This window comes from Dendrobates tinctorius, unplaced genomic scaffold (genome assembly GCF_039654945.1).
Source record: "Dendrobates tinctorius isolate UK_male_01 unplaced genomic scaffold, ASM3965494v1 ptg000166l, whole genome shotgun sequence".
Lineage (NCBI taxonomy): Eukaryota > Metazoa > Chordata > Amphibia > Anura > Dendrobatidae > Dendrobates > Dendrobates tinctorius.
In genome coordinates, this window is record NW_027361833.1 from 9,964,525 (window position 1) to 9,983,979 (window position 19,455).

General features: G+C 40.9%; 1 protein-coding gene across 7 annotated transcripts in view; it reads right to left on the minus strand.

The window, feature by feature from the left end:
- The window catches only part of DMD (dystrophin), a 3,834,938-nt gene that overhangs the window by 2,359,512 nt on the left and 1,455,971 nt on the right, over nucleotides 1-19,455 (minus strand). For all 7 annotated transcript variants that reach the window (XM_073550686.1, XM_073550687.1, XM_073550688.1 and 4 more), the window contains 3 exons: nucleotides 13,515-13,697; nucleotides 6,176-6,310; nucleotides 3,509-3,658 (listed from right to left, as the gene is read on the minus strand). In XM_073550686.1, coding sequence (XP_073406787.1) covers nucleotides 3,509-3,658; nucleotides 6,176-6,310; nucleotides 13,515-13,697 — 468 coding nt within the window. The remainder of the gene's footprint in view (nucleotides 1-3,508; nucleotides 3,659-6,175; nucleotides 6,311-13,514; nucleotides 13,698-19,455) is intronic.

Genomic DNA, 19,455 nt, shown 5'->3' on the forward strand with positions numbered 1-19,455 from the left:
TCACAGATGTATGGAGGACAAAGATTGTGGATGGCTTTGTATGTCATGTTTAGGGTTTTAAACTAGAGTCTTTGGGTAATGAGGAGCCAGTGCAGGGATTGACAGAGGGGAGAGGCGGGGAGTAGTGGGGGGGCAGGTGGATTAGTCAAGCAGCAGAGTTTAGAATAGATTGGAGGGGTGCAAGAGTGTTAGAGGGGAGGCCACAGAGCAGGAGGTTGCAGTAGTCAAGGCGGGAGATGATGAGGGTTTTTGCAGATTCCTGGTTGAGGAATGAATGTATGGATCAGCAAAATATCATTGAGTTGAAGTTGGCAGGAAGTGGAAATGGCTTGGATATGTCGTTTGAAGAAGAGATCAGTGTCAAGGATTACCCCAAGGCAGAGAGCTTGTGGGACTGGGGAGAGTGAGCAGCCATTTATTTTAATGGATAGGTCCATTGGGGGAGTCGAGTGAGATGGGGGAAACATGATGAATTCTGTTTTGTCCATATTAAGTTTTAAAAATCTAGCAGAGAAGAAGGATGAAATAAGAGACAGACATTGTGGGATTCTGGTTGGAAGGGAGTTGATATCTGATCCAAAGATGTAGATCTGTGTGTCATCAGCATAGAGGTGATATTGAAAGCCGTGAGATACTATGAGCTGTCCAAGGCCAAAAGTGTAAATGGAGAAGAGCAAAGGCCCTAGGACTGAACCTTGCGGGACTCCGACAGATAAGGGGCAAGACAAGGAGGTGGTGTGCGAGTGGGAGACTCTGAATTTCCGGTCTGTTAGGTATGACGAGATCCAAGATAGGGCCAAGTCAGTGATGCCAAGAGATGAGAGGGTCTGTAGTAACAGGGAATGGTCCACTGTGTCAAAGGCAGAGGACAGGTCCAGAAGGAGGAGGACAGAGCAGTGTTGCTTGGATTTGGCAGATAATAGGTCATTGGTGACTTTACTTAGGGCAGTTTCAGTGGAGTGATGTGGTCGAAAGCCAGATTGTAAGCAGTTGAAGAGGGAGCAAGAAGAGAAGGAGGAAGACAGTTCAAGATGAACGTGTTGTTCCAGTAGTTTTGAGGTATATGGGAGAAGTGATATGGGGTGATAGCTAGATGCAGAGGATGGGTCAAGAGATGGCTTTTTGATAGGTCTGATTGAGGCATGTTTCAAGCATGTTTCAAGCTTGAGGGGGAAACACCAGTTGTTAGTGATAGGTTGAAGAGATGGGTTAGGGTTTGGGAAGAAGACTGTGGTGAGTTTGGGGATGAAGTGGGATGGGATCAGGTCAAGTGCACAGGTGGAGATATGATCTTGAGAGTAGAGTGGAGAGTCTATCTTCTGTAAAGATGGAAAAGTTGGCTTTAGAGGAGGATGTCTGAGCACTTAGGAGGAAAGGATCTGGGGATTGTCGACCAAAATTGTCTCTGATTTTATCAATCTTCTGCTTGAAAAATGAGGCAAAGTCTTTGGCTGAGATGAGTGGAGAGGGATGGGGTGCTGGGGGACAAAGGAGAGAGTTGAAAGTGTTGAATAAATGTTTTGGGTTGTGAGACAGGGAGGATATGAGAGAAGAGAAGTATGTTTATTTTGCTGCAGTGAGTGTGGCCTTGAAAGTAGTGAGGAACTGTTTGAATGCGATGAAGTGCACATTGGTGTGGGATCTTTTCCATCTCCACGAAGCAACCCTGGTAGCCTATCTCAGTTGTTTGGTTAGGCTGGTGTGCCAGGGCTGTCTGTTGATTTTGGGAGCTTTGGTATGTGTGAGAGGGCCAACCAGTTCCAGAGCTTCAGCTATTGTGGTGTTATATAGAGTGGCAGTGGCATCCTCATTGTGTAGGGAACGTATGGCTGTAAGAGGGACAAGGGATTCAGACAGTGAGTGCAGATTGAGGTGTTTAATATTTCAGTGAGGGTGTGCAAGTTTGTGGAGTGGGGATTGTGGAAAAGGAGTGGAAAGGGAAGAAAATGTAAGTCGGTTGTGATCAGAAAGAGGTAGAGGTGAGTTAGAGAGGTTAGATAGGGAGCAGAGGCAGGTGAAGATGAGGTCCAATGTGTGGCCATCTTTGTGAGTGGCTACATAAGACCATTGATTGAGGCCAAAGGAGGAAGTGACAGATAGAAATTTAGTGGCAGCTGACAGTGAAGTATCAATGGGGATGTTGAAGTCACCCATGATGATAATGGGGATGTCAGCGGAAAGGAAATTAAGTATCCAGCTGGTGAAGTGGTATAAGAAGGTGGTGGCTGGCCTTGGGGGGCAGTAAATGAAAGCCAGTTGGTGGTTGAAGGAGGAATAGATGCTCACAGAGTGCACCTCAAAGGAAGGGAGGGTAACAAAGGGTGGTAGCGGGATTGGGGTGAAGGAGCAGTTATCTGACAGGAGAAAACCAACTCCTCCACCATGCTTGCTGCTGAGGCGGGGAGTGTGGATACATTGTAAGATTGAGCCAATCCTATGGTTTGTACTAAAATTTAAAGGGAATCTGTCATGGGTTTATTGCTTCCTCATTTGAGAGCAGCAAATGTAAGAAAAAAGTCCCTGAAACCAAAGATGTATCACTTAGTTATTGGGTGTAGTAGTTGTGACACAAGGAGAGTTTTTAGATTTAACATGAACCAGAGCTGAGAAAGCAAACCCCGCCCACAAAGGGGTCCAGAGATGCCTATTTTATAAATATATGAGGGTTCCAGAGATATCCATACAATTCACACTGTACCATTGGTATAATTTATCCGTCCCTGCTTCAACACTATTTCCACTCCTATCTGACATAGAAACTACATGCAAGCACGAACTAGACACATATTAGCTTCTGTTTAGCTAGATGGTTTGAGTTGCTTAAACTTGCATCACAACCTACATGTAGACCCGGGGCTGCAGGTTTTGTGCCAGTGTTCTTATGCGAATTTAAGCAATCATATCCCAGCTTAGAAGTAAGGTAACTTGTCGCTGCTATACCTTCATCCACACTACTCATACTCTGGTCACACAGTTGGCCGAACTCACTAAAATCAAGAGGATTGGCTGACAATCTCATGTGTATAAGGACCCCAAATTTCCCCAGCAGACAGAGGTTGGGGATAAAAATGACCAGGCATGTTGGATTTCAAAGCGTACATTATACATGGAATTCCACTGTATATCACATTTAAACAGCAGTTAAAACAAATCAGCAGATTTTCCTTGCTACTTAGGGTCCCAGAGGAGATTTCAACCATTCTGCTTAATATTTTATACTTCTTTTGTCAAATAGAGTTTCACAATCATGAATCATGAAATCTACAGTGAATGAGTAATTAATTATCATGTCAAACTTATTGCTGATGATACAATTAATTCACAATTAAACATGCGCAATATCTATTTTGCATTATATAAAGCATCTGTGCATTCATTGTTCACAGTAATTTTCCCTTTGAAATAAAACTGAAAAAGAAACATTTTGAGAAATGTATTTGTCTTGTCTGTCCATAATTTAGGGATAATTAGTAGCTATTTGTGGCATTGAATAACATTCATAGATTACCTCCTGTTGTATTTCTTCCCAACGAGTATTGAACTTGTCCAGTTTTTCATTGATCAGTTCATCCATCACACCTCCATCGGTCAATGTCTGAGCAAGCTCTTTAATTTGATTCCGATTGTCTTCTGGATGTTTCATGATTTTTTCTATGGACTAGGCATAAAAAATGTACAAGTTTAAAAAAATAAAAAGTATCAAATGTAGAGATGAGCGACTTTGCCTTTTTTAGGGTCGAGTCGGTTTCATGAAGCCCGACTTTCTCAAAAGTCGAGTCGAACGAAATCGGCCGACTATCGCGAAAAGTCGAAGGTCCGACTGAAACACGAAACCCAATGCAAATCAATGGGGAAGCAAAGTAGGCAGGGAGTGGAGGACAGTAAACACACCTACACGCCGGACCGCTTTTTTAAAGTGCACAAAAACTCTCTCTCTCTCCTCGGACACTGCACATGTCATCTCGTTGCCCACAGTGTAGTCCTTCCTCATAGGCTGAAAAAAAGTCACGTGCAAGCATTCAGTGAAATCTGACTTTGCTGCTCGGGTCGCCGACCGCATGGCTGACCTCACGCTATGGTCGGGTTTCACTCGGCGAAACCCGACTTTGGCGAAAGTCGGCAACTTTTGAATCTGACCCACCTGTTTCACTCAACTCTAATCATATGTCATCATATACAAGGAATTCCAAACTATAATTTTCAAAAATAATAATCGTTTTTTAGCACAAATTTTAATAACATTCATTTGTATAACATAGATAAGATCACAAAAAGTAATACTGAAATGCAGAAAGGGTTTGTCCATGACTTACATTTTGATGACCTATATCTGTGATAAGTCATCAATATGAGATCAGTGGTCATCAGACACCCCCATGATCAGCTGATACTCTCTCCAGCAGATGGCAAATGTAAGCAATGTATGAAGTGAAATGCCAGAGCTTTACCAAATGTTCAGTTAGTGGAAGGTTAATTGCAGTACTCTGCAGTAGACACCAAACAATTTATGGCGCTATGGAGTTCAGGTGTTGAATCGGGCCAATGCCAAAGCAGTTATCAGCTAATCCGTGTGGGAGCAAAGTGTCAGATGCCAACCAATCTCAAATTCAAGTCCAGATCAACTTCTTTAATGCAGGGCAAGCAGCTCTTTTCCAGAACCAGAATCTTTGCGGAAGTAAAATATATACAAAAGGCTCAAAGAACATGATCAATTCTTCAAATTTATCAAAGACAACATATCAGTATTCCAAATAAAGATTAGGTTTCACCTGTATTGCTTGGCGACTGGTATTATATTTTTTGGCTAAACTGTTGTATATTCCTAGTATACAACTTGGTAAATCATTTTAAATTGAACATCTTGGTGAAAGGGTTTATGCTAACAATGTTCAAGATATATGGATTTACAAGGTTTAAACTGTACCCTTTGGTAGGTAGTCACAAGGTTTTATAGTAAGCATAAGACTGGATTATTTTTTATGTAAACTTTAATGGCAATGTTAAATTGCATATTGAAACTATTTTATCAGTATAACATTAAAGGTGTGTTTAAAGTGTTTTTGTACCCCAAGGTTGCAGAGTGCTAAAGTAACAAATGGGGCTCTTACTCACACTTCGCTGTCCAGAGCTGACTCTATGCTCCTCTGGTCTTTGTTGTTTGGCTGCAGTGGTGATTGTGTGTCTATAGCATCAGTAACTGTTGTGGCCAATCTCGTGGCTCAATAGCTCATGCCAGCTACATCAGCAGAGTCACTAAGGCCAGTGATTGGCTTTAGCAGTAATGGGTCAGAGAGACCTACTACACAACTACCTATCTGTACAGTGTGTTTTTTCTTTTAATCTATAATTTTAGACGTGCACAGCTTAGAATGAGTAGTGGACATGATCATTACAGCCAATCAATAAAGTGTGTATCAAAAAAGGGAATGCTGGACCAAGGGAGGCCAAGCATCAGTTATTTACATGGTCAATTCATCACTATATATCCATATTGTTATGGTTTTAAAGAAGCACTCCATTTATTTTTTTTACTCTCTAAATCTCTGTATATGTTAGTGTAGAGTAGTATCTGTGTGTTAATATACTCAATACAGTGCTATTCCACTCCTCTTCTGAGTCAAATGATGGCGATTCAGAATTTTCAGATCACATTGTACACTGTGTGACCCAGAAGTGGGTGTTTACATGTAAGCCTATGGAGCATCAGAACAAAACTCCATTGGCTTATATTATAAAAGAGTGAAATGCTGTCATCTGACTCAGAAGAGGAGCGTAGCCATAGTGGTACCTGGGGAAGACAGTGATCAGTGCGTTTAAGACACTGACATTCACAATGCTAACATTTACACAGGGTTAGGAAATAAAAAAAAATAACAGGAGTACTTCTTTAACAGGCCTTGAACCATGAGTTAGAAATGGAAAGCCTGGCAAGGTAATGATTTTAAATACTGTTTATGTCATTATTTTAACATGCATAAACACTCTTCACCTTTCCAAGTAACATCGAAAGAATTAATTATTTGTCTTTAGCAGGAGACTTCGAGCAGAATCCCAATTTCAGCTTGCAATAAATAATTGACATGGTTAATGTTATTACCTAATTATACATGCTAATTAATTTCATTAGACAACAAAATTGCCATTACATTTTAATTAATATCATTTTAATACAAACCTTTAAAGCCTGAGAAATCTCTTCTGGTGACCCTTTTGGTTGCTCTGTGGTTTTTAGCTTTTCTTCAGTTTCATCAATCCACTTGTTTTCAGCCTCCAGATAAGACAATAGTTCTAGCCAACATTTCCATACCTCCTGTAGTAAGTTATCAAGAACAATATATTGTTGCACTGTTCAGTATATTCAAATTGACCTGAGCAATATTTGTATAAGGACTATTACAAAACATGACATAAAGTAGCAAGAGCTCTCCAAAAGACCACTCTTTTGGAAAATCACCTTTGAACTAACCAGAATTTCCTCTTATGACTTTTTAATTACTTCATGTCCTGCATATGTTTATTAACCCTATTTTCTGAAGGGACTATTCTTTTGGATAATGATGTTGTAGGGTCAAACCTCTACTGATCTCAGTCTTTGCTGACTTCCTCTGCAGCGGTGTAGCCGCTAACCACTCTTGTACTTCTACAATTTCAGGGGTCGCTACAAGCAGTCAGAAGTTTAGTTTTATGATCTGTAAGATAAATCAAAGCTGCATTCTGAAGTTGCTTGGTGCTATAAATGGTACTACTATGACAGTATACGATCTAAATATTTACCCACTGTGTAGCAACATTTCTTGTTTGTACAGTATGGCAACTTTGCCTTTTCAGCTTATCTAGAATCTATTAAATTCAACAAATTAATCCCTTTGAACATAAGACATATTAGGAAATACTATTTAAGTTGCAGATGTAAGGAGTGGCTATGGAGCTGAGCCAGCTTCACACATGGTGGATGCCAGCTGTGTTATACAGCCAGCGTTCAGCAATAATGGCAGTGATTGGGGCCTGCTCTGACTGTTGTTATTAAAATTATTAAAGAAGCACCTAACCTCTTAATGTATTACAATCATCATATGATATTTCACTATGTATTTACAATTGCTCATTTTTCCCTTCTACCCAGTTAATTCTTCACTTTTCCATTAGGTTTATGACATCACTTGATTAAACACAGAGTAGCTAAATCTTTCTACCCTCTATGTTTAAACAGTAAGTCGATTTTCCTTGTATGAGTCATAAGTCACTGCAAAAGTGACTGTCAGGGGGAAGAAGTGAAGCAGCCTGGTCATCAGTTGAAGAGGAGAATGATTTTTGCAGGGACAAGAAACTTCCTGCTTCTACAGTGAGAAGAAAGAAGAAGAATTAAATGGGTAGAAGAGCAACGTGAGCAATTGTAAGTACACAGTGTAATATAATATGATGATTGCAATATATTAAAAGTATAAAACCTTTTATAGAAGAGCTTCTTAAAAAAACACTATCAATCTCTGACAATCTCATATAGTGCTATTTAGGACACTCAATTATTAGCTCAAGTCCACTAGGGAGGACAAAATACAATAAGGTAAGATATAAAAAATCAAAATCAAGAATTTGAATCACTTAACTTTCCTGTCCTAAAGATACATTAAAACCTTTAAAAAATAAACATATTTGGTATTGTCGCATCCGTAAAAATCCAGTCTAAAATTATTTAATCTGCATATCAAATGCTGTAAATAAAAAATTGTAAAATAGCTGATTTTTTGGTTACCACTAGTGTTGAGCGATACCAGCCGATACTGAAAAATATCGTATCGGAATGGATCGGCCCATCTAAAAAAGTATCGGGTATCGCCGATTCCGATAACGGAAGTCCCATTCAAGTCTATGGGACTTCCGGTATCGGAATAAGAAAAACCCTTTTCTGTCCTTGTACAGCCTCTCGGGGTGTGTGCAGACCTTCCGGGGTCTGTGCCGGCCTGCCGGGGGTCTGTGCGGACTGCCCGGGGGTCTGTGCGGACTGCCGGGGGTCTGTACCGGCCTGCCGGGGGGCTGTGCTGGCTGCCGGGGGTCTGTGCTGACTGCCCGGGGGTCTGTGCGGACTGCCGGGGGTCTGTACCAGCCTGCTCGGGGGCTGTGCCGACTGCCCGGGGGTCTGTGCGGACTGCTGGGGGTCTGTACCGGCCTGCCGGGGGGCTGTGCTGGCTGCCGGGGGTCTGTGCTGACTGCCCGGGGGTCTGTGCGGACTGCCGGGGGTCTGTACGGACTGCCGGGGGTCTGTACCAGCCTGCTCGGGGGCTGTGCCGACTGCCCGGGGGTCTGTGCGGACTGCTGGGGGTCTGTACCGGCCCGCCGGGGGGCTGTGCCGACTGTCCGGGGGTCTGTGCAGGCTGCGGGGGTCTGAGCAGGCATCGTCCGATGGGACTGCAAGTCCCATCGGGCTATGCCTGCTACCATGATGGTGATTGACACATTAGCCAATGATGGGACAGTAGTAGACCCATCATCCAGCTAATGTGTTGAATGTAAAAAAAAAAAACATACTACATACATACTACATATATACATACTACATACATACTACATATATACATACTACATACATACTACATATATACATACTACATACATACTACATATATACTACATACATACTACATACATACTACATACATACTACATATATACATACTACATACATACTACATACATGCTACATATATACTACATTCATACAACATACATATATACTACATACATACAACATGCTACAGACATACAACATACATACTACATACAATACATTCATACAATACATACATATAGACATACAGTACATACATCATAGAGTACATACTCACCATTACTTGTCACTTTGATCCCCGAAGCCAGTGTCATCTAAGGAAAAATATGAAAATAACAAACCACCAAATACTCCCTGATCCGCAGAAATCCACGAGTGAGTGTCCCACGCCGATCTTCCGTGGAGAGCAGCAGCATCAGCTGATGTGACTGCTCTCTACGGGGCTCAGGAATCCAGTGTCAGGAGGTAGGTATCCTTCCACACTGTATTCCTCCGCCACTGTAAAAAAATAGTCCCTGGTCTCACTTTATTGCAAATGCTGGGTGGGAACTTTTTCACACAGCAATGCCAAAAGTGAGACTAGGGACTATTTTTTTACAGTGGCGGAGGAATACAGTGCGGAAGGATACCTACCTCCCGACACTGGATTCCTTGAGCCCCTAGAGAGCGGTTGCATCAGCTAATGCTGCTGCTCTCCACGGGAGATCGGCGTGGGACACACGTGGATTTCTGAGGATCAGGGAGTACAGTATATGGCTTATTTGTTATGTTCATATTTTTCCTTAGATGACACTGGCTTCGGGGAACAATGTGACAAGTATTGGTGAGTACGTACTCTGTGTTATATGTACTGTATGTCTATGTATGTATTGTATGAATGTTTTGTATGTAGTATGTATGTATTGTATGAATGTATGTATGTTGTATGTATGCAGTATGTAGTATGTATGTATGTTGTATGTCTGTAGCATGTTGCATGTATGTAGTATGCATGTAGCATGTATGTAGTATATATGTATGTTGTATGAATGTAGTATATATGTAGCATGTATGTAGTATCTATGTATGTTGCATGAATGTAGTATATATGTAGCATGTATGTAGTATGTATGTATGAATGTAGTATATATGTAGCATGTATGCAGTATGTATGTATGTTGTATGAATGTAGTATATATGCAGCATGTATGTAGTATGTTTGTAGTATGTATGTACTATGTATGTATGTTGTATGCAGTATGTATGTTGTATGAATGTAGTATATATGTAGCATGTATGTAGTATGTAGTATATATGTATGTTGTATGAATGTAGTATATATGAAGCATGTATGTAGTAAGTAGTATGTAGGTATGTTGTATGTAGTATATATGTAGTATGTAGTACATATGTATGCTGTATGAATGTAGTATATATGTAGCATGTATGTAGTATGTAGTATATATGTATGTTGTATGAATGTAGTATATATGTAGCATGTATGTAGTATGTAGTATATATGTATGTTGTATATATGTAGCATGCATGTATGTATGTTGTATGAATGTTGTATATATGTAGTATGTATGTAGCATGTATGTAGTATGTATGTAGTATGTACTGTATGTAGTATATATGTATGTTGTATGAATGTAGTATATATGTAGTATGTATGTAGCATGTATATAGTATGTATGTAGTATGTATATATGTAGCAAGTATGTAGTATGTATGTAGTATATATGTATGTTGTATGAATGTAGTATATATGTAGTATGTATGTAGTATGTATATAGTATGTATGTAGTATGTATATATGTAGCATGTATGTAGCATGTATGTAGTATGTATGTAGTATAAATGTATGTTGTATGTATGTAGTATGTATGTAGTATGTATATAGTATGTATATAGTATGTATACATGTAGTATGTATGTAGCATGCATGTAGTATGTATGTAGTATATATGTATGTTGTATGAATGTAGTATATATGTAGTATGTATGTAGTATGTATATATGTAGCATGTATGTAGCATGTATGTAGTATATATGTATGTTGTATGTATGTAGTGTGTATGTATGTAGTATGTATGTAGTATGTTTTTTGTTTTTTTTACATTCAACACATTAGCCGGATGATGGGACTACTACTGTCCCATCATAGGCTAATGTGTCAATCACTGTCAGTGTAGCAGGCATTGCCCGATGGGACTTGTAGTCCCATCAGACGATGCCTGCACACACACAAGACCCCCGGCAGGCCCGCACAGACCACCAGCAGCTGGCACAAGCCCCCCGGCAGGCCCGTACAGACCCCCGGCAGGCCCGCACAGACCACCGGCAGTCGGCACAGGCACCCAGCAGTCAGCACAGACCCCCGAGAGGCCCGCACAGACCACCGGCAGCCGGCACAGGCAACCGGCAGGCCCGTACAGACCCACGACAGTCGGCACAGACCCCCCGCAGTCGGCACAGACCACGCATCATGATGCGCACAGACCGCGCATCATGATGACGTCATTTCAGCAGCCAATCACAGCCATGCCAATAGTTAACATGCCTAACAGGATGTGCCCACACTTCTGAGGATTCCCATTGGCTGAATCAAATCGAGCAGGCTGATAGCTTTATGGGAACTTCCGATTCCGGTATCCGATACGAAAAAAGTATCGGAAGTCAGTATCGGAATTCCGATACAGCTAATATCGGCCGATACCCGATACTTGCGGTATCGGAATGCTCAACACTAGTTACCACACAAAGAATGCAACAAAAAGTGATAAAAAAAATACAGGTGCTTCTCACAAAATTAGAATATTATAAAAAAGTTAATTTATTTCAGTTCTTCAATACAAAAAGTGAAACTCATATATTATATAGAGTCATTACAAACAGTGATCTATTTCAAGTGTTTATTTCTGTTAAAGTTGATGATTATGGCATTGCAGCCAATGAAAACCCAAAAGTCATTATCTCATTAAATTAGAATAGTTAACAAAAGACACCTGCAAAGGCTTCCTAAGCATCTTAAAAGGTCCCTTAGTCTGTTTCAGTAGGCTCCACAATCATGGAGGAGACTGCTGACTTGACAGATGTCCAGAAGGCAGTCATTGACATACTCCTCAAGGAGGGTAAGCCACAAAAGGTCATTGCTAATAAAGATGGCTGTTCACAAAGTGCTGTACCCAAGCATATTAATGGAAAGCTGAGTGAAAGGAAAAACTGTGGTAGAAATAGGTGAACAAGCAAGCGTGATAACCGCAGCCTTGAAAGGATTGTTAAGAAGCGTCCATTCAAAAATTTGGGGGAGATTTACAAGGAGTGAACTGCTGCTGGAGTCATTGCTTTATGAGCCACCAAACACAGATGTATCCAGGACATGGGCTACAAGTGTCACATTCCTTTTGTCAAGCCACTCATGACAACAGACAACACCAGTAGTATCGTACCAGGGCCAAGGAGAAAAAGAAAAGGACTGTTGTTCAGTGGTCCAAGGTGTTGTTTTCAGATGAAAATAAATTTTGCATTTCATTTGGAAATCAAGGTCCCAGACTCTGGAGGAAGAGTGGAGAGGCCACAATCCAAGCTGCTTGAGGTCTATTGTGAAGTTTCCACAATCTGTGATGGTTTGGGGGAGCCATGTCATCTGCTGGTGTAGGTCTACCAAGAAATTTTAGAGCAGTTCATGCTTCCTTCTCCCAACAAACTTTCTGGAGATACAAATTTTATTCTCCAGCAGGACTTGGCACCTGTCCACACTGCCAAAAGTACCAATACCTGGTTTAAAAACAAGAGTATCACTGTGCTTGATTGGCCAGCAAAATCACCTAACCTTATCCCCATAGAGAATCTATGGGGTATTGTCAAGAGGAAGATGAGAGTCACCAGACCCAACAATGCAGATGAGCTGATGGCTGCTATCAAAGCAACCTGGGCTTCCATAACACCTCAGCAGTGCCACAGGCTGCTCGCCTCCATGCCACACTGCATTGATGCAGTAATTGAGGCAAAAGAAGCCCTGACCAAGTATTGAGTGCATTTACTGAACATACATTTCAGTAGGCCAGATTTTATACTGTTTCAAGCTGGTGTTATAAAGTATTCTAATTTACTGAGATAATGACTTCTGGGTTTTCATTGGCTGTAAGCCATAATCATCAACATGAACAGAAATAAACACTTGAAATAGATCACTCTGCTTGTAATGACTCTATATAATATATGAGTTTCACTTTTTCTATTGAAGAACTGAAATAAATTAACTTTTTGATGATATTCCAATTTTGTGAGAAGCACCTGTATGTACATGACCCAAATTAGTACCACTAAAACTATAGCTTGCTAAGCAAAAATAAAAAAAAATAAAAAAAATCAAGAACTTTTAAGACTCCATGAAAAAATAAAAAGCCATAGGTCTGGGAAATTGGCAACACAAACCTGTTTTTTCACAAAGTGAAGAATTTTTTTAGGACAGTAGAGTAATACCAAGCATTACAAGCTTTTATGTCTCTGTAATTGGACTGATTTGGGAAATGAACACTGACCTGTCATTCTTACCGCACATTAAACAAAGGAAAAATAAAACCGAGGAAACAATGACAGAAATGCTTTTTTTTCCACCATTGCACCGTACCTGGTATACACATTCTAATCATGTAAGGTCACAAGAAGTGAAATCAGGAACCAACAAAAAAGAGAAGACAACTTGTATATTTGTAGTATCTTACAAATTTACTAACGACTTGATAATACAGTTTTGTAAGGTACTGGTTTAGATGCTTCAGATATCCTACTACACTGTGTCAATATGAGACCTGTCAATATGAGATCTGAATGTTCATTAACTTCACATTTATTAATTATGTGGCAGTAATACATTCAGAGACTAAAAACTTTTAACAATCTGAAAGATTAGCAGATAAGATCTTAACGACATTGCCAAGAAAACTAGATCAGATCAACTAACCTGTAGCGTTTCACACTTTCCATTTAACCTGCTGCACAGTCTTTCATAGTTGTTGACTAAAGCATCCAGTTCTTTCCTTATTGGTTCATGAGCAGCAGATGGCGCTGTTGCAATGAAGTTGTTCACAGACTCTGTCAAAAGTTTCACTTTTTCTTGTTTCTGTGAAGCCTCTTCTTTTGCCCTCTGCAAACAGCAAAAGGTTATTTTTAGAAGATTTATTTATTTTTTTAGACAGAAAACAAAGTTAATTGAGCAGGCATAATCACTCCACAAATCGGTAGAAAGACAGAATAGTTTTTGGAACATCAGTGCTGCTCCCAATAGCATGTAGCTTATTGTCATTACAGGCAGCACCAACTACATCAAATGTCACATTTCAAAGTATTCCTTTCCATTACCCTTCCAAATAACATGTGCTAGAAAGTAAATATAGTATATTATGACCTTGTTATATGATATGTACAAAATGACACTGCTGGTAAAGATTGTGGGCTGAATTCCTCTTTGTATTCTCCCAAATTTTTTGTTTTGTCACATGTTGCTTGTTGCAAAATGTTTGTTTAAATTGTTTATTGCATCCCCTCTTCATGCCTGGAGGGATTTTAGTAGGCCCAGAGTTTTTGTACAAATTTTATCACATTGTAGCAGAGCTAAAAAGTCACTGAAAAGGTCAAAAATAAATTTTATTAAAGAGATAATCCTAGACTAACATTTATTTACATCCTAAATGCCTGTCTGTTTCATGTCTTAATCTTATCACTTTTCTAATACACTTTGATTAAAAAGTCCTTATTGCTCCCTCACTATGAAATAGTTTCATTCTGTTTTTTTACCTACTTCCTGTTTGATGACGCTTTGTTTGAGAGCCCCCAGTGCATGCCGGCGGAGTTGGGGCTGGTCTCTGTTCCTCAGATTTTCTCCTTACAATGCACAGTGCTCTCTCGTCAGCTCACAACTTCTCATCAAAGCTGGCGAGGGAGCGCCCTGTCACTGTGCAGAAAGAAAAATATTGCACAGTGACAAGTTCCTACTCAGCATCTGTTAAAAATTGAAAACCAGAGCATATTCTGTACACCATAGACTAGTCCAGTCCCTGAAATGAACGTCGCTTATGTTTCATTTCAGGGTGGGGACACAGCATCTGCCCCCTGATGACAACTAGTTTGATTTTCCCAGCATGGACCAGGGGCTTTAAAACAAAGCTTCATCAGACAAGAAGTAGGTAAAAAAATAAAGCAATTAGATAGCGTATGATGAAACAATAGAAACTTTTTAATTAAAGTATAATAGACAATAGATTAGATTATGATGTTAAACATAATCTCTACTGGTGCTTTTTGTGTAGTATGCTAATACTATGTAATATTATCCTAAAGTAGGGCTTGGGCAGCCCTTCCAGTATATGTAAATGTGTTGTCCCATGCTGGCAAGTCAAGCATATGTAAATTTTAAATGAATAGTCATCCCTTCCCCCGCCCAGTATCCCGCCCACCCCTTGCACTGGCTTCACTGATTCAGTCAGACTGCACTATGCCCGAGGATCGCATCGCAATCCCTGGACTGACCATCTGCTCTCCTGACCTGAGAATGACAGCTACATAGAAATACATGCTGTGACACTCATTTCAGGAGAACAGACAACTAGAAATATTAATTTCACATTTACATGTGCAAGTTATGCGTATGTAATGTCAAATGAATATTCATCCTTTCCCACGTCAATAATCCCTCCCACACCTCCTTGATGGCATCACTGGTTGGATGCAGTCAGACTGCTGTGTTGTCTGCCTGAGGTTTGCCTCACTATTCTTATACTGGCAGTCTGCTCTCCTGAAAAATAAACACAAATAATAAATTGGGCCCTATATGTTTAATGCCACATCTGAGTCCGCATGGATATATGCACAATGAGGCCCATTGTAGAATCAACACATGAGCAGATGCAGGTGTAGTGTCAATGGTCATGGAAGATGTGGTCCAATCAAGTGGCTGTTGAAGGTAAGATTACCTGGATGACATTTATTTATGACTGTTTGTGATTGGCTAAACAAGAGTCATAGACACAAAATGTTCTTAGTTAATATGTCTCATACTATTAATACACTATTATATTCATTAATACCTTGACTCATACTTTGCAAAACTCAATAATTTTGAATCACATTTTGATATAGCAGTCATAAAGAAGACTAGCCAATTATCTACTCTTAGGCCGGGGTCAGACTTGCGAATGTGATGCGAGAAACTCGCACGAGTCTCTCGCATCAACACCTGACACTGCCGCCGTCACTCGGACTGGAGTGTGCGGCTGCATAGAAATATATGCAGCTGCACACTCTGATCCCGAGTGCTGGTGGCAGTGCCGGTTATTGATGCGAGAGACTCATGTGAGTTTCTCGCATTACATACGCAAGTCTGACCCCGGCCTTACTCTATACACTCACTGTCATTAAAATGCAACTAAAGCAGTAAAAAGTTTACTCAGGTATCTTTAATTCATTAACCCTGTTATGCAGCACATTATAATATATTATGTAGATGACTTTATTAAAAATATTACCACTCCTAATCCCAAGTTGCCAAGAGCCGAATTGCTTTTGTTATTGATGAGGGTTGAAAAAGTAGGATACCCCCTGATAACAGAGAAAGAGTATATTTCCTTACATTTCCTGTTTCTCTTGGATGAAAACTCCTTAATGTCTGAATGTGGCCTAAGGTGCATTTGTAACACAGACATTAATTCTTGGACAGTCCATGGGCCTCCTGACTAGAGATGAGCGAAATCCTGGATGTTCAAGTTGGGTGAGTTTGGTGAACAGTTAAAAAAAGGTTTGGTTCAGGTACCAGAACAGGACCCAAGCCAGAACCTTGACCCCATTCATTTGAATACTGCATGACAGCATGGTAAACACTGCATCTGATTGGCAGCAAAATTAGAATCGCCAGTCAGAGAGTCGAGGTTCCCAAGCTGACAAATGACACCGTGAGCCCACAGCTGTGATCAGAAATAAAAAGTTTACCTCTGGTCACTGGCATCAGCTGATGGGACTGCTCCTCCCATCAGCTGACGCCTGCTGCCACTAATAACAGCGAGAGCAGGAGCAGCTGATGGGAGTTTTCATCAGCCAGAGCCTACGCTCTAAATAAATAATTTAAAAAAAATTGACATGTGTTCCCCTGTGTGTTTGATAACCAGTCAAGGAAAACTGACAGCTGCAGGCTTCAACCCTTAGCTGTCGGTGTTAGCAAGGTTGGCTATCAAAAATAGAGAGATACCTGTGAACTTTTTTTAACAATTTTTAACAACTAGCCAAGCTATAGCTGACAGTTTGGGGCTGGTATTCTCAGGCTGGTAAGAGGCCATGAATAATGGCCCCCAATACTAAAAATAGAAGCCCGCAGCCACCGCAGAAAAGGTGCTTCTATTAGATTCGACAATTCTTGCACTTTGCCCAGCTATTCCCACTTGACCTGTGGCAAGGGCAAGTGGGGTTCATATTTATGGGGTTGATGTTACCGTTGTATTGTCTGGTGACATAAAGCCCACAGCTTGGTAATGGAGAGGTGTCTATAAAACACCTCTCCATTAGTAATCCTTTAGTTATATTGTAAATAAACACACAGCAAGTATAAAGTCCTTTATTTTAAATAAAAGCAATCCACAATTTAAAAATAATAAACAGAGTTATACTTAACCAATGCTCATTCCATTGAAACCATCTGTCCATCATTCTGTCCCATGCCGTAATCCATGTCTGGAGATAAACAATTTTCAGTCTTAGTGGTGCCAAGATGCAACCGTCCTGGCTGAGAACCACTGCTGTGAGCGTAGCCTCAGTGACTATTGGTCATTGAGGTTACCACCAGTCACTGAGGCTGTGTTCCCAGCCAAGTCCCTAAACTAGAGGAACCTTGGTGAGATCACCACTACCACTGTGAGAAAATGTCTCACAGTACAGCGGTGAGTTCACTGCAGTTCACCTTGAGAAATTTCTCCCAGTGAACTCACCACTGCACTGTGATACTTTCTCACTGTCCTAGCGGTGATCTCACCACGGTCCCAGCAGTTCAGGTGCTCAGCTGGGAATGCAGCCTCAGTGACTGGAGGTTAACTCAATGATGTTGTTGCTAGTCATTGATGCTGCGCTTATAGCAGATTATTCCCCAGTGGTTCTCAGCCTGGACGGTCGCATCTTGGCACCATCAAGGTTAAAAACTGTTTATGCCCAGACAAGGATTACGGCATGGGACAGAATGACGGACAGGTGAGGGATATGGATGTCTTAAATTTTCTAATTATTATTGGAGACAAGGGCTTCAATGGAATGGGCGCTATATGTGTATAACTGTGTTTGTTATTTTTAAATAAAAATGGAAAAGTGTTATGTTTTTCTTTAAAACTAGCTGAAGAGCCCGGCGCTGCCTGGGCATAGTAACTAACTGTGGTTAGTTATAAGAAATTATAATTATCCTCCATCCCATAGTCCCGTGCCCATATACCCATCATACATATCCACCATCCCATAGGCCCGTGCCCATATACCCATCATACATATCCTCCATCCCATAGGCCCATGCCTATATACCCATCACACATCCTCCATCCCATAGGCCCGTGCCCATATACCCATCATACATATCCTCCATCCCATAGTCGAGTGTCTATTACCCATCACACATCCATCCCATAGTCCCATGCCCATATACCCATCACACATCCTCCATCCCATAGTCCCATGCCCATATACCCATCATACATATTTGCCATTCCATAGTCGAGTGCCCATATATCCATCACACATCCTTCATATCATAGTCCCATGCCCATATACCCATCATACATATCCTCCATCTCATAGTCCCGTGCCCATATACCCATCATACATATCCGCCATTCCATAGTCCCATGCCCATATACCCATCATACATATCCTCCATCCCACAGTTGAGTGCCCATATACCCATCACACATCCTCCATCCCATAGTCCCATGCCCATATACCCATCACACATCCTCCATCCCATTGTCCCGTGCCCATATACCCATCATACATATCCACCATCCCATAGTCCAGTGCCCATATACCCATCACACATCCTCCATTCCATAGTCAACCATTATGATATCATAATGAGCGGCGGGGCTTGCAACCTATGATGACATCAGCGTCGCCATGGCAACCATTGTGACATCATAATGAGGGGCGGGGCTTGATACACACACACTGTTTCCCCAGTATGCAAATGGGGCATTATGACATGATAATGAGGGGCGGGGCTTGACACCACACACTTTTTCCCCAGTATGTAGATAGGGGCAAAATTGTTTGGTGAATTGGAATGCGCGGGGTTAAAATTTCACCTCACAACATAGCTTAGGACGCTCTCGGGGTCCAGACGTGTGACTGAGCCAAATTTTGTGGCTGTAGCTGCGACGGTGCGGATGCCTATACCGGACATACACACACACATACATACACACATACATACATACATACATACACACTTTGAGCTTTATATATTAGATAAAGAACTTTATACTTGCTGTGTGCGTAATTACATTATATCTATAGGATTAGTAATGGATAGCTGTCTTATACACGCTTATCCATTACTAAGTTGTGGGCTTGATGTCACTAGACAATGCAAAGGTGATATCACCCTCACAAATATAATCCCCACTTGCCAACACCACAGGGCAAGTGGGAAGAAGTGGGCAAAGCACCAGAATTGGCTCATCTAATAGATGTGTTTTTTCTGGGTGGCAGAGAGCTGCAATTTTTAGGCTGGAGCAATATCAATGACCCTTTACAAGTCTGAGAATACCATCCTCTAGATTTCTGCTTTAGCTTGGCTGGTTGTCAAAAATGGGGGGACCCCAAGCAGTTTTTTTAAATTATTTATTTAAATAATTAAAACAAAAAGCATCAGGACCACACAA